Genomic DNA, 13,138 nt, shown 5'->3' on the forward strand with positions numbered 1-13,138 from the left:
TATCTATCTATCTATCTATCTATCTAGATAGATAGATAGATAGTGGAAACACTGAGAGGAGAGGATCACCTTGCTGGTGGCTGAAAGGAATCAGTAAGTTTTTGCTTGGGACATTGACTTTTTTAAAAGTATTGGGGCAAAGTTAACTATTTGGGAATATTATTTAGTGTGTTTGTGTGTTTGTGCCTTTAATAGTCAGAAAGGCAGTGAATAAACAAGTTAGACTGTTTGCATTTTTAAATAGTTAGTCAATAAGGTAGCAGTAGGTAGGCAGTGAATAAACAAGTTAGACTGTTTGTATTTTTAGTCAGTCAATAAGGTAGCAGTAGGTAGGCAGTGAATAAACAAGTTAGACTGTTTGTATTTTTAGTCAGTCAATAAGATAGTGTGTTTATTTTTAAAAGTCTGCAGAACTGAGTGTTCTCCAGACTTTTAAAGAGCTGACTGTTTGTTTTTAATACTAACTAAGTGCATTGTATTGAAAAAACCCCCCCCCCCCACAAAACCCCCCCCCCCCACAAAAAAGTAGCCAGAAGCTAGAAATAAGCTAGGAGCAGTATATACCAAAGTAAAAAAGTTGAATAGTTCAGCTCAGTTACTCACCTTGGAAAGGTGTTGAGGTAGTGTGATTGGGTTTGAATAGGGACCAACATTTGTTAATCAAGGGAGCAGTGAGTCACTCAGGCTGACTAACTGAAGTTAGACTGTTTGTATTTCCCACCCATCCCTAGCTCATCCCTTAATTTATAGGCAGGTGCCACTTTCACAAAAAAAAAACAAACAAAAAACATCAACAAAAACTTTATTGAGAATTCGATCAGACCCCGGTAGGCCACTACCAGACACATAGTGAATTCACTAATACATTTAAAGGAAGTTAGACACATTCCTACTCCCATAGCAACCTAAAACTTAACTAGGACTGATCAAAATTGAGATGAAGGCAGCAGTCCAGCAGCAAGAGGGGGGCTTCCCAGTCTTTTGCATCGAGTGTCACATGTATGATTTTTTACCCACCGGTGAGAAGTTGTACATGTGCATGCGATGCAAAGAGCTCCTGGCTCTCAGAGAACGAGTTCGATCTCTGGAGGCTAGAGTGGCAGACCTGGAGGAGCTGAGGCAGACAGAGAGGTATATAGTGTAATGAGAAGAGCAACAGGCTCCTATCCCGGAGGGACAGTAAGTGGGTCCAAACTAAACAGTTGTCAAGCTATCCCAAAGTGAAACAGCAGGGGGCGTTTAGACAACCTGTAAGGACTACAATACCCAGAGTTCCAGAGCGGCAGTGGAAGGCTCGTGACCAAGCTGAGGCTGAAGCTGAAGTGGCTGCTGAAGGTGATCTGGGGGAATTAGATTCAGCTGAGTCCATGCTGTGGGAAGGAGAGGGTGTGTCCCTGAGTGAGGAGGAAAAGGGAGAGAGCAGTTTCTCTGAGGAGGAGGAGGAGGAGATGGACTGGGAGCTGCCTACAGAGGACTCTTCTTTATCCAGCATGGAGATAGAGTAAGTGGAGAAGTAATGTGACACTGGAATAGGAGAGAAAGAACCTGTTGGGGGAAATTGTTTGTCTCCCCTGTTTCTCCAAAAAGGCACTAACTAAAGAAGGTGCTGACTGTGTGGTAGAGGTAAAACATTGCTTATAGCACAGCTGTAGGGGAGAAGGGGTGAGTTGTGCTGGATCCCAAACACAAAAAGGCTGTTAGGGCTAGGATTAAAGCCTGACAGCAGACATTTGGATAAAGAGGTTCCAGGCTGCAGTTTTTCTATCACGGGACTATAGAAGAAGGATTACTGCACAACACTGAGAGAGAGGATAAGCTGGAACTAATACTAACTATTTTTGTTGTTTTGTTTGGTTTGTTAAACCCTTGCCCTGTGGGGGAAAGGGGAAAACTGTTATTTACCCACTTGTGTGGACCTTGAAAAGGGTACTGGCTAGAGTGACTAGCCCTGTTAAGGATTCGGGCCTGTTTTTAAAGGCTTGCAAATAACCGCATTGGAGGGTTATCAGAGCCGCTAGGATTACAGCGGACACCATCGGTTGCAGCCGTGCTATCGGGATTGGAGTGCCTGCAAAGCTTTGGAGGAAGAAAATAAGCCCCGCCGGGGAGCCAGTCGGAGGAGCCCACGACAATAGATGAGACCTTCAGGGACATAGTAGTGAAGTCCCAACTTCAGACTGGCAGCCCTGGTGCTGCCTTGGAGGAAGAAGGTCTCATAATGGGAGAGCACCAACCAGGTGTAGCAGGAAAGGATCCTGTAGCAAGGACCTGCTCTCTAGGTGATGCATTGTCCTTTCGCACTGAGGATATCTCCCCAAGGCCTACTGCCCAGGAGGGAAGGGTTAGGTTGGCTGTCATAGTTGGTGATTCGATTATTAGGAATGTAGATAGCTGGGTGCTGATGAGGATGAGATGGTGATTTAAAGCGTTGTGTAGGAAATATGAGCCCTGGTTGTATATAATGTTGTGGATTGTGGGTTCAGAGGATTGAATTTACTGTCTGATTACACGGAGAGAGACTCGTGAGATTTCCAGCGCTGTGTTGTGAGGACGTGATAGGGAACTACCACTCATCACCGGAAGAGGAGTTACTAAGCGCTGTCACAGTATAAATAAGTTCCGGTTGTCGCCATTGTCTAAACACAGCGGGTTGAAATGCAGCCCGTTCTTGACAAAAAGATTGGCACGGAGCGGATACGCCGTAAGAAGAAGATATTTTTGACTACCATCTGAATTGGTTTCCTCCTCCTTTTCCCCTGAAAGCAGGACAGCGGTCCGAAACATGGCCATGTCGGGTTACCTGGGACCTTTTCAGTGCGGATAAGTACCCGATTTTATTCTGATTGGGAATTGTTTTCAAAAAAAACTTTAAAAAATGAAAAATTGAGTTTATGGATTACCATGATTAAAGTAATAGTGACCCCTATGAAAAACGAGCTGTACACATAAAATGTCTGCCCGTGAATAGAGGGTTCTTACAAAAGCTGTTTGGCGTCATAGGTGCTATATTAAATTTAAAACTAGTACACGGTTTATTTTTTGGTTGTTAGCAGTAAATGACATAGACTTAATTGGCATCTCAGAGACATGGTGGAAAGAGGATAACCAATGGGACAGTGCTATACCGGGGTACAAATTATATCGCAATGACAGAGAGGAGCAGTCGGGAGGAGGTGTGGCGCTTTATGTCCGGGATGGCATAGAGTCCAACAGGATAAACATCCTGCATGAGACTAAATACAAAATTGAATCTTTATGGGTAGAAATCCCTTGTGTGTCAGGGAAGACTACAGTGATAGGGGTATACTACTGCCCACCTGGTCAAGATGGTGAGATGGACAGTGAAATGCTAAAAGAAATTAGGGAAGCTAACCAAATTGGTAGTGCAGTAATAATGGGAGACTTCAATTACCCCAATATAGACTGGGTAAATGTATCTTCGGGTCACGCTAGAGAGATAACGTTCCTGGATGGAATAAATGATAGCTTTATGGAGCAATTGGTTCAGGAACCGACGAGAGAGGGAGCAATTTTAGATCTAATTCTCAGTGGAGCACAGGACTTGGTGAGAGAGGTAACAGTGGTGGGGCCGCTTGGCAATAGTGATCATAATATGATCAAATTTGATTTAATGACTGGAAAAGGAACAGTGTGCAAATCCAAGGCTCTCGTGCTAAACTTTCAAAAGGGAAACTTTGATAAAATGAGAAAAATTGTTAGAAAAAAACTGAAAGGAGCAGCTACAAAAGTAAAAAATGTCCAAGAGGCGTGGTCATTGTTAAAAAATACCATTCTAGAAGCACAGTCCAGATGTATTCCACACATTAAGAAAGGTGGAAAGAAGGCAAAACGATTACCGGCATGGTTAAAAGGGGAGGTGAAAGAAGCTATTTAGCCAAAAGAATCTTCATTCAAAACTTGGAAGAAGGATCCAACAGAAGAAAATAGGATAAAGCATAAACATTGGCAAGTTAAAATGTAAGACATTGATAAGACAGGCTAAGAGAGAATTTGAAAAGAAGTTGGCTGTAGAGGCAAAAACTCACAGTAAAAACTTTTTAAAATATATCCGAAGCAGAAAGCCTGTGAGGGAGTCAGTTGGACCGTTAGATGATCGAGGGGTTAAAGGGGCACTTAGAGAAGATAAGGCCATCGCGGAAAGATTAAATGATTTCTTTGCTTCGGTGTTTACTGAAGAGGATGTTGGGGAGGTACCCGTAATGGAGAAGGTTTTCATGGGTAATGATTCAGATGGGACTGAATCAAATCACGGTGAACCTAGAAGATGTGGTAGGCCTGATTGACAAACTGAAGAGAGTAGTAAATCACCTGGACCGGATGGTATACACCCCAGAGTACTGAAGGAACTAAAAAATGAAATTTCAGACCTATTAGTAAAAATGTGTAACTTATCATTAAAATCATCCATTGTAACCTGAAGACTGGAGGATAGCAAATGTAACCCCAATATTTATAAAGGGCTCCAGGGGGCGATCCGGGAAACTACAGACTGGTTAGCCTGACTTCAGTGCCAGGAAAAAATAGTGGAAAGTGTTCTAAACATCAAATCACAGAACATATAGAAGACATGGTTTAAATGGAACAAAGTCAGCATGGCTTTACCCAGGGCAAGTCTTGCCTCACAAATCTGCTTCACTTTTTTGAAGGAGTTAATAAACATGTGGATAAAGGTGAACTGGTAGATATAGTATACTTGGATTTTCAGAAGGCGTTTGACAAAGTTCCTCATGAGAGGCTTCTAGGAAAAGTAAAAAGTCATGGATAGGTGGCGATGTCCTTTCGTGGATTGCAAACTGGCTAAAAGACAGGAAACAGAGAGTAGGATTAAATGGGCAATTTCTCAGTGGAAGGGAGTGGACAGTGGAGTGCCTCAGGGATCTGTATTGGGACCCTTACTGTTCAATATAATTTATAAATGATCTGGAAAGAAATACGACGAGTGAGATAATCAAATTTGCAGATGACACAAAATTGTTCAGAGTAGTTAAATCACAAGCAGATTGTGATAAATTGCAGGAAGACCTTGTGAGACTGGAAAATTGGGCATCCAAATGGCAGATGAAATGTAATGTGGATAAGTGCAAGGTGATGCATATAGGGAAAAATAACCCATGCTATAATTACACAATGTTGGGTTCCGTATAAGGTGGCTACAACCCAAGAAAAAGATCTAGGTGTCATAGTGGATAACACATTGAATCGTCGGTGCAGTGTGCTGTGGCAGTCAAAAAAAGCAAACAGAATGTTGGGAATTATTAGAAAAGGAATGATGAATAAAACGGAAAATGTCATAATGCCTCTGTATCCCTCCATGGTGAGACCGCACCTTGAATACTGTGTAAATTCTGGTCGCCGCATCTCAAAAAGATATAATTGCGATGGAGAAGGTACAGAGAGGGCTACCAAATGATAAGGGGAATGGAACAACTCCCCTATGAGGAAAGACTAAAGAGGTTAGACTTTCAGCTTGGAGAAGAGACGACTGAGGGGGGGATATGATAGAGGTGTTTAAAATCATGAGAGGTCTAGAACAGGGTAGATGTGAATCGGTTATTTACTCTTTCGGATAGTAGAAAAGACTAGGGGGCACTCCATGAAGTTAGCATGGGGCACATTTAAAAACTAATCGGAGAAAGTTCTTTTTTACTCAACGCACAATTAACTCTGGAATTTGTTGCCAGAGAATGTGGTTCGTGCAGTTAGTATAGCTGTGTTTAAAAAAGGATTGGATAAGTTCTTGGAGGAGAAGTCCATTACCTGCTATTAAGTTCACTTAGAGGGGCGGATTTTAAGAGCCCTGCTCGCCTAAATCCGCCCAAATCCGGGCGGATTTAGGCAAATCCGGGCGGATTTAGGCAAACAGGGCCCTGCGCGCCGGTGCGCCTATGGTCAATAGGCCTACCGGCGTGCGCAGACCCCGGGACTCGCGTAAGTCCCGGGGTTTGGCGTGTCGGGGGCGTGTCGGAGGGTGGGCCCGGTCAGCGCGGCGTTTTGGGGGGCGTGTCGGCAGCGTTTTGGGGGCGGGCCCGGGGGCGTGGGTTACGGCCCTGGGGCGGTCTGGGGGTGTGGCCGCGCCCTCCGTACCTGCCCCCAGTTCGCGTCCCGGCGCGCTAGCGGCCCGCTGGCGCGCGGGGATTTACTTCTCCCTCCGGGAGGCGTAAATCCCCCGACAAAGGTAAGGGGGGGGTTTAGACAGGGCCGGGCGGGTGGGTTAGGTAGGGGAAGGGAGGGGAAGGTGAGGGGAGGGCAAAAGAAAGTTACCTCCGAGGCCGCTCCGATTTCGGAGCGGCCTTGGAGGGAACGGGGGTAGGCTGCGCGGCTCGGCGCGCGCCGTCTATACAGAATCGATAGCCTTTGCACGCGCTGATCCAGGATTTTAGCGGATACCGCGCGGCTACGCGCGTATCTACTAAAATCCCGCATACTTTTGCTTGCGCCTGATGCGCCAGCAAAAGTACGCCAATCGCGCGGTTTGAAAATCTACCCCTTAGAGAATAGCCACTGCCATAGCAATGGTTACATTGAATAGACTTAGTTTTTGGGTACTTGCCAGGTTCTTATGGCCTGGATTGGCCACTGTTGGAAACAGGATGCTGGCTTGATGGACCCTTGGTCTGACCCAGTATGGCATTTTCTTATGTTCTTAGTTCTTATAGATATAGATAGATAGTAGCTTTGTGGTTAGAGCATTGGGCTACAAACAGGAGAAACCCAGGCTTCAAGTCCCACTGTCGCTCCTTGTGACCTTGGGCAAGTCACTTTACCCTCCATTGCCTCAGTTACAAACTTAGATTGTGAGCCCCTCTGGGGACAGGGAAATACCCACAGGACCTGAGTGTAATCTGTTTGAAGTGCCACAAAAGTAGAATATAAAAATCTAAATAAATATGCCATACTGGGTCAGATCAAGGGTCCATCGAGCCAGTATCCTGTTTCCAACAGTGGCCAATCCAAGTCACAAGGTACCTTGGCAAGTACCCAACATTAGATACATTGAAGCAACTACTGCTTATTAATTAATAGCAGTTTATGGACTTCTCTAGGAACTTATCCAAACCTTTTTAAATCCAGTTACACTTGCTGCCATAACCACATCCTCTGGCAATGGATTCCAGAGCTTAACTATGCACTGAGTGAAAAATAATTTTCTATTTCTTTTAAATGAGCTATTTGCTAATTTCCTGGAGTGCCCTAGTCCTATTATCTGAGAGAGTAAATAACCGATTACACTAACTTGTTCAAATCCTTTCATGAATTTTGTAGACCTCTATCTTATTCCCCCTCAGCCGTTTCTTCTCCGTACTGAACAGCCCTAACCTTCTATAGCCTTCCTCATATGGAGCTGTTCCATCCCCTTTATCATTTTGGTCGCCCTTCTCTGCACTTTCTCCAGTGCAACTATTTCCTTTTTGAGCTGCAGCGACCGGAATTGCACACAGTATTCAAGGTGCAATCTCACCATGGAGTGATACAGAGGCATTATGACATCCATCATTTTATTCGACATTCCCTTCCTAATAATTCCTAACATTCTATTTGCTTTTTTTGACTGCCACAGCACACTGAGCCGACAATTTCAATGTATTATCCACTATGACACCTAGTCCTCTTTTCTGGTAACTCCTAATGTGGAACCTAACATCCGTAAGTAGGATGTGAGAAGGAAGAAGCCAGGAAGCAGTCAGCTATGGAAGGTGAAAAAATTGGAGACAGAGAATAAAGACAAAGGAACAGAAAGAGAAAATATAGGTCACAGGAAGTGAAGAAAGGAGGAGTGCTAGGGGAAAGGATGGGAGGCAGGAAGAGGTAAGACAAAGAGAAGGTAGGAGACTGTGGTGCCTCTTAACGGTATCTCCTGTCCGGTCCTTTCCATTGACAGGAATCTGAGCCTGGAAAGGAGAATGGTCTGGAGGTTACCAGCTGTGCGAAGGCAGAGAAAGGGGGGCTGTCCCTGGGACACATGAAGAGGACAAAGTGCACTGGCACTATGACTCAGTGCCTGGATATCATTGGTATGCAATTACTTTGAGGGCTTGGGATTCAAACCTCTAACCAGAGAGAATCAAGGAGATGGCTCTGCAGCTGAGCTTTAGCCCTCCGTGTTGCCTCTGAGAGTGTAGGATGTGTCAGAGATAGATGCAGCAACCTTCTGGAAACAGGGAGGGCTGCAGCAGAGACCCATTGGGGTTGCCTGGTGACCTGTACAAATCTCACTGTGTTATCATAATCCAAATTGTCCTGGTCATAGTCCGATGTGCCTGAAGTTATGTTTGATGTATAAACACACACCCCCAACACTGCTACACATAAATACATACATGCACTGACATAAATGCACATAAATACAAGCCCTATAAGCACACACGCTGATAAAGAGAAGCTGCTAACCCTCCCCTTCAAAACACACACCACACACACTTTTCCCTGGAGACTTTCTAAAGGGCTCCACTCAAATTCAGTGTTTGTCTTGCCAGTTTCACCTACAGCACAGACCTAAAGTGCTCCGCAACGCTTCAGACTTGGCTGACCTAACATAAACCCGTACCCACACACACATCTCTGCACGCCACACACAGTGACACCCACCCACAAGGAAGTATCTCACAGCACTCTCTTTTTCTCTTTCCCTCCCCCCTTCCTCCTCCTCCAGGAGAGGCACCCAACCAGTCATCGTGAAAGGCTGTGCCACGGAGTCCTTCTGCAAGGGATCATACCCCAACTTCCCGATTCCTGGGAGGAGTGGCACCCGGTGCTGCTCCAGCTTCACTCTGCAACCAAGGGGGTGTCACTTGACAGTGTAGAGAAGGGAACCAAGAACAGATCAAGCTAATCACCATCTTACCTATCCCCAGGCCCCTCCCAAGTGGACTACTTACAGCTGAGCCAGCAGACACTTTCCATAAAGAGCGTCCTGTTAGCATAACCACTACCCAGTCCTGTACAACCGCTGACTGGATATTGGGGTGTCCATTTATGCTAGAATAAATTGCTTTCCCTGTACGTACCAGGATCAGTCCAGGACACCTGGGTTGTGACCCCGCACAGTAGATGGAGACAGATTAAAACTTGTGGGCGGAGCTTACATATGCTCCTGTGCCAGTCACAGCCCCTCAGTCTTACTCTGTCTCCAGTAGGTGGGCAGGTGTAGTCACAGCCTCTGGGTGCCCTGAGGACTGATATTTAGTTAGCTCAGGGTTATTTAGTTATTTTAGTAATTTTAAGCTCAGTTGTTTCTAATGGTAAATTTTGATTTCTAATTTTGGTTAGAATTAGTTTTAAAAGAAGCTGTCCGTCCTGCCTCCCAGGGGGGTGGGAAGGTTCTGAGAGGACATCCCCCCCTGGTTGAGGCCGCTGCTGAGGGTCCCGAGGACCCCGAACTGCCAAAAGCAGCAGCGTTGGGGTGACACCGGGGAGCCCGGTTCACTCACCCCAACAGGAGCAGGAGCCCCAGGACCCTGGACAGCGGCAGGTTTGATTTAAAAAAAAAAAAAAAAAAGTGTATTTTCTTTTTTTCTTTTTTTTTTTCTGCGCTTTAAATTTTAAATTTTATTTTAATTTTCCTTCGCGTTCCCGCGCGACTGTGAGGATGCCTCGGGGTACAGTTTGCCGTGCTTGCGGCTCGGCGCCGCGCGGCTCTCCCGTGAGGGGATTTGTTCCGCCTGCGTTCCGGGCGGGGAGGGACCTTCTACAAAGAGCAGGGGGGTCCGTTCCCGGTCGGTGCGGTCGCCGTCGCGCACTACCGCACCGTTCCTGTCCGCCAGCTGACCCCTTCCCGCTCAGTGCGGGAGCGGCGGCCATCTTGGCTTCTGTTCATGAAGTCAGGCAGGAACCTGCAGGGGATTCTGCCGTGCCTCCCGCGTTGTCGCCTCAACAAAGGTCTTCAGGGGGGGCTTCCACCGGGGGGGCTAAGTCCCCGGATGAGGATGGTGATGATTCGGTCACCTCAGATTCGGAGTCCTCGTTTTCGGCGGATTTTGCCCTCCTGCTGCGCAAAGTTTTAAATATACAAGGGCCGCAGACGCAAGGAGACTGCATAAGCCACTCCCAAAGGGGACACTCCAAAGAAGAAGAAAAATCCCGGGATGACCCTGCGACAAGAAAAAACGGACACCAAGGAGGTGTCCCGCAGGATACCAGATACCGACTCCACCTCACAAGAGAGGAGGTGGTTCCCGCCTGATGAGCCCCTGATGGGGGTCGATGGTGCGACGTGGGACATTCTGCCCAGTCGGGGCCGGGCAAACCTTCGCAAGCCGGTGGATGGGGACGACCCGAAGGTGGTACGTCTTTCCGAAGGGACGAGCTGTCCCCCGCTTATACCGGCCAATCCTCAGCGAGTTAGGGTTGAAGCCCCCACCGACAGTCTCGCGCCCCGGAGCAACTATGGATCCAGTCCTGCTAGGACTCACTGGTCCAGCGGTAGGGCCTTTCCCTTCCATTTCTCGGCGTCTGACATTTTGTTTCGGGAGTGGGATACTCTGAACTAGGTCTGAAGGTATCTAAGGCAATGGATAAAACTCTACCCTTTGCCAGAAGACGCACTGGAACTTCTTCGGCTTCCAAAGGTGGATTCAGCGGTGTCGGCGTAACTAAACGTTCCACGATTCCGGTCACTGGGGCCACAGCCCTTAGAGACATACAGGACAGGAAGCTTGAGGTGCAGCTCAAAAAGATCTTCGAGGGTCTCAGCGTGGGGTCCGGGCTGCCATTTGTAGCAACTATGCCATGCGGGCTAGTTTGCGCTGGGCCCAAGTTATACAGGCGAATGCAGGTCTTTCTCCTGAAGAGGCCACGCAGGCGGATCGCCTAGAGGCTGCCATTGCTTATAGTGGCGGATGCTCTCTATGACCTACTACGTACTTCAGCAAGATCCATGGTCTCTGCAGTCTCGGCGCGTCGTTTACTTTGGCTTCGCAATTGGTCGTCGGATGGATCCTCCAAGGCTCCACCTTGGAGCCCTGCCCTTCAAGGGGAAGTTGTTATTCGGCAAAGAGTTGGATGATCTCATGCTTTCCTCTTGGAGAGAACAGAGCTTTTAAACTCCCAGAAGACAGGTCCAGAGCCCGATCCTCCTATCCGTCCAGGTCCCGGTTTCGAGGTAACAGAGATCTTCGTCCACAGAGGTCCTCGGCTCCTTCTTATCGCTCGACTTCTTCCCGGGCCTCTTCGTGGCCACAGTCCTTTCGTGGGAAAACGTTACGGCAGACAGGAGGCACCCGTCTGGCACGGGTCCCAAAGCCTCTCAATGAATACGGCGGGCGGGTCCATTCCTTACGGCAGCCGCTGGCCTCCGTTCCAAACGTAGGGGCGAGGCCTGACCTTGTTTTTCGAGGAATGGGCCCAAAATAACTTCCGATCAGTGGGTTCTCAACATCATAAGACACGGTTACGCGTCAGATTTTGTACGGACTCCAGCAGACAAGTTTCCTGATGTCGCCCTGCAAGTGCCCAAAAAAGACGACGGCAGTGCTAACCACCCTCCGGCGCCTGGAAGATTTAGGAGCAATCGTCCCCGTTCCTCCCAATCACAAGGCACGGGTCGTTATTCCATATACTTCATCGTGCCAAAGAAGGATGGGCACGGCCCGACCGATTTTGGACCTCAAAGGAGTAAACAAGTGTCTGCGTATTCCACACTTCAAGATGGAAACGATTCGGTCAGTGATTGCCTCGGTTCGTCCAGGCGAATTCATGGCCTCCTTAGACCTCACGGAGGCGTACCTCCACGTCGGAATTCATCCGTCTTTCCAGAGATTTCTCAGATTTTGCATCTTGGGCAGACACTACCAATTTCGGGCTCTTCCCTTCGGCCTCGCCACGGCTCCGCGAACATTTACAAAGTGATGGTAGTGGTGGCGGCTCACCTTCGACGAGGGGTTCCTGGTGCACCCCTACTTGGATGATTGGCTGATTCGAGCCAAGTCCGAAACCTGTTGCCGTCAGGCGGTAGCCAAGGTCCTCCACTTGTTGCAGACCTTAGGTTGGGTGTCAATCTCAACAAGAGTCAGCTTGTTCCTACCCAGTCCTTGGAATACCTGGGAGCTCTTTTCGACACGAAGCAGGGCAAGGTTTTTCTGGTCCGCGGATCGTGCACGCAAGCTTCAGTGTCAAGTGCGTCGATTATTAAGTCTTCAGCTGCCGCTGGTTCGCGATTATCTGACGGTTCTGGGATCTATGGCGTCCAACACTGGCGTTGGTTCCTTGGGCTTTTGCTCATCTGCGACCATTACAATTTGGCGTTGCTCTCCCGTTGGAAGCCGGTATCAGAAGAGTTCCACCTACCACTTCCACTCACGACTCAGGCGCGGGAGAGTCTTCACTGGTGGCTCGATCCGGGCCATCTCTCTTGCGGAGTGTCTCTGTTGGTCCCCGACTGGACAGTGGGGACGACGGATGCCAGTCGCTCTCCCGGTTGGGGAGCGGTCTGTCTAGACAAGTCGGTACATGGGCCGATGGTCCCTCCGTCCAGTCGCAGTGGTCCATCAACCGTCTGGAAACCAGAGCGGTGGCGCCTGGCTCTGCAAGCCTTCCTCCCGTTGGTCCAAGGGAAGGCGGTCCGTGTGTTGTCAGACAATGCAACAACAGTATCATACATCAATCCGCCAGGGGGGACAAGAAGTCCACTTGTGGCGGAAGAGGCAAAGCTCCTGATGAGTTGGGCAGAGCGCCATCTCACTCCATAGCAGCGTCTCACATAGCCGGGGTCGACAATGTTCAGGCGGACTTTCTCAGTCGACAACCACCGCGACCTCGAGCCCGGAGAATGGGAGCTGACGGAAGATGCCTTTCATCTCATTTGCGATCGGTGGGGGCTGCCCCACATGGACCTGATGGCCACGTGGCACAACGCGAAGGCTCCTCGGTTTACAGTCGACGTCGGGAGCGAGGAGCCGAGGGCGTCGATGCGCTGGTTCTTCCTTGGCCAACCAACGTGTTGTTGTACGTATTCCCTCCGTGGCCATGATAGGCAAGATCTTAAGGCGCATAGAGTTGCACCCGTCCAACGTGATCATGGTAGCGCCGGAGTGGCCACGGCGCCCAATTGGTTTGCGGATCTCGTTCAGCTGTCGGTGGATGCTCCCCTTCGGCTACAGGGGTTCCTCCGGGGCTCCTTCGT

The 13,138-nt window shown here is 48.4% G+C and overlaps 1 protein-coding gene across 1 annotated transcript in view; it reads left to right on the forward strand.

Annotated features, from left to right (window-relative positions):
• Positions 1 to 9,058, forward strand: part of LOC115076234 (urokinase plasminogen activator surface receptor-like) — a 36,384-nt gene extending 27,326 nt beyond the window's left edge. The window contains exons 6-7 of the mRNA XM_029577455.1: positions 7,902 to 8,033; positions 8,672 to 9,058. Coding sequence (XP_029433315.1) covers positions 7,902 to 8,033; positions 8,672 to 8,697 — 158 coding nt within the window. The 3' untranslated portion in view covers positions 8,698 to 9,058. The remainder of the gene's footprint in view (positions 1 to 7,901; positions 8,034 to 8,671) is intronic.
• Positions 9,059 to 13,138: the final 4,080 nt, after the last annotated feature.

This window comes from Rhinatrema bivittatum, chromosome 14 (genome assembly GCF_901001135.1).
Source record: "Rhinatrema bivittatum chromosome 14, aRhiBiv1.1, whole genome shotgun sequence".
Taxonomy (NCBI): Eukaryota; Metazoa; Chordata; class Amphibia; order Gymnophiona; family Rhinatrematidae; genus Rhinatrema; species Rhinatrema bivittatum.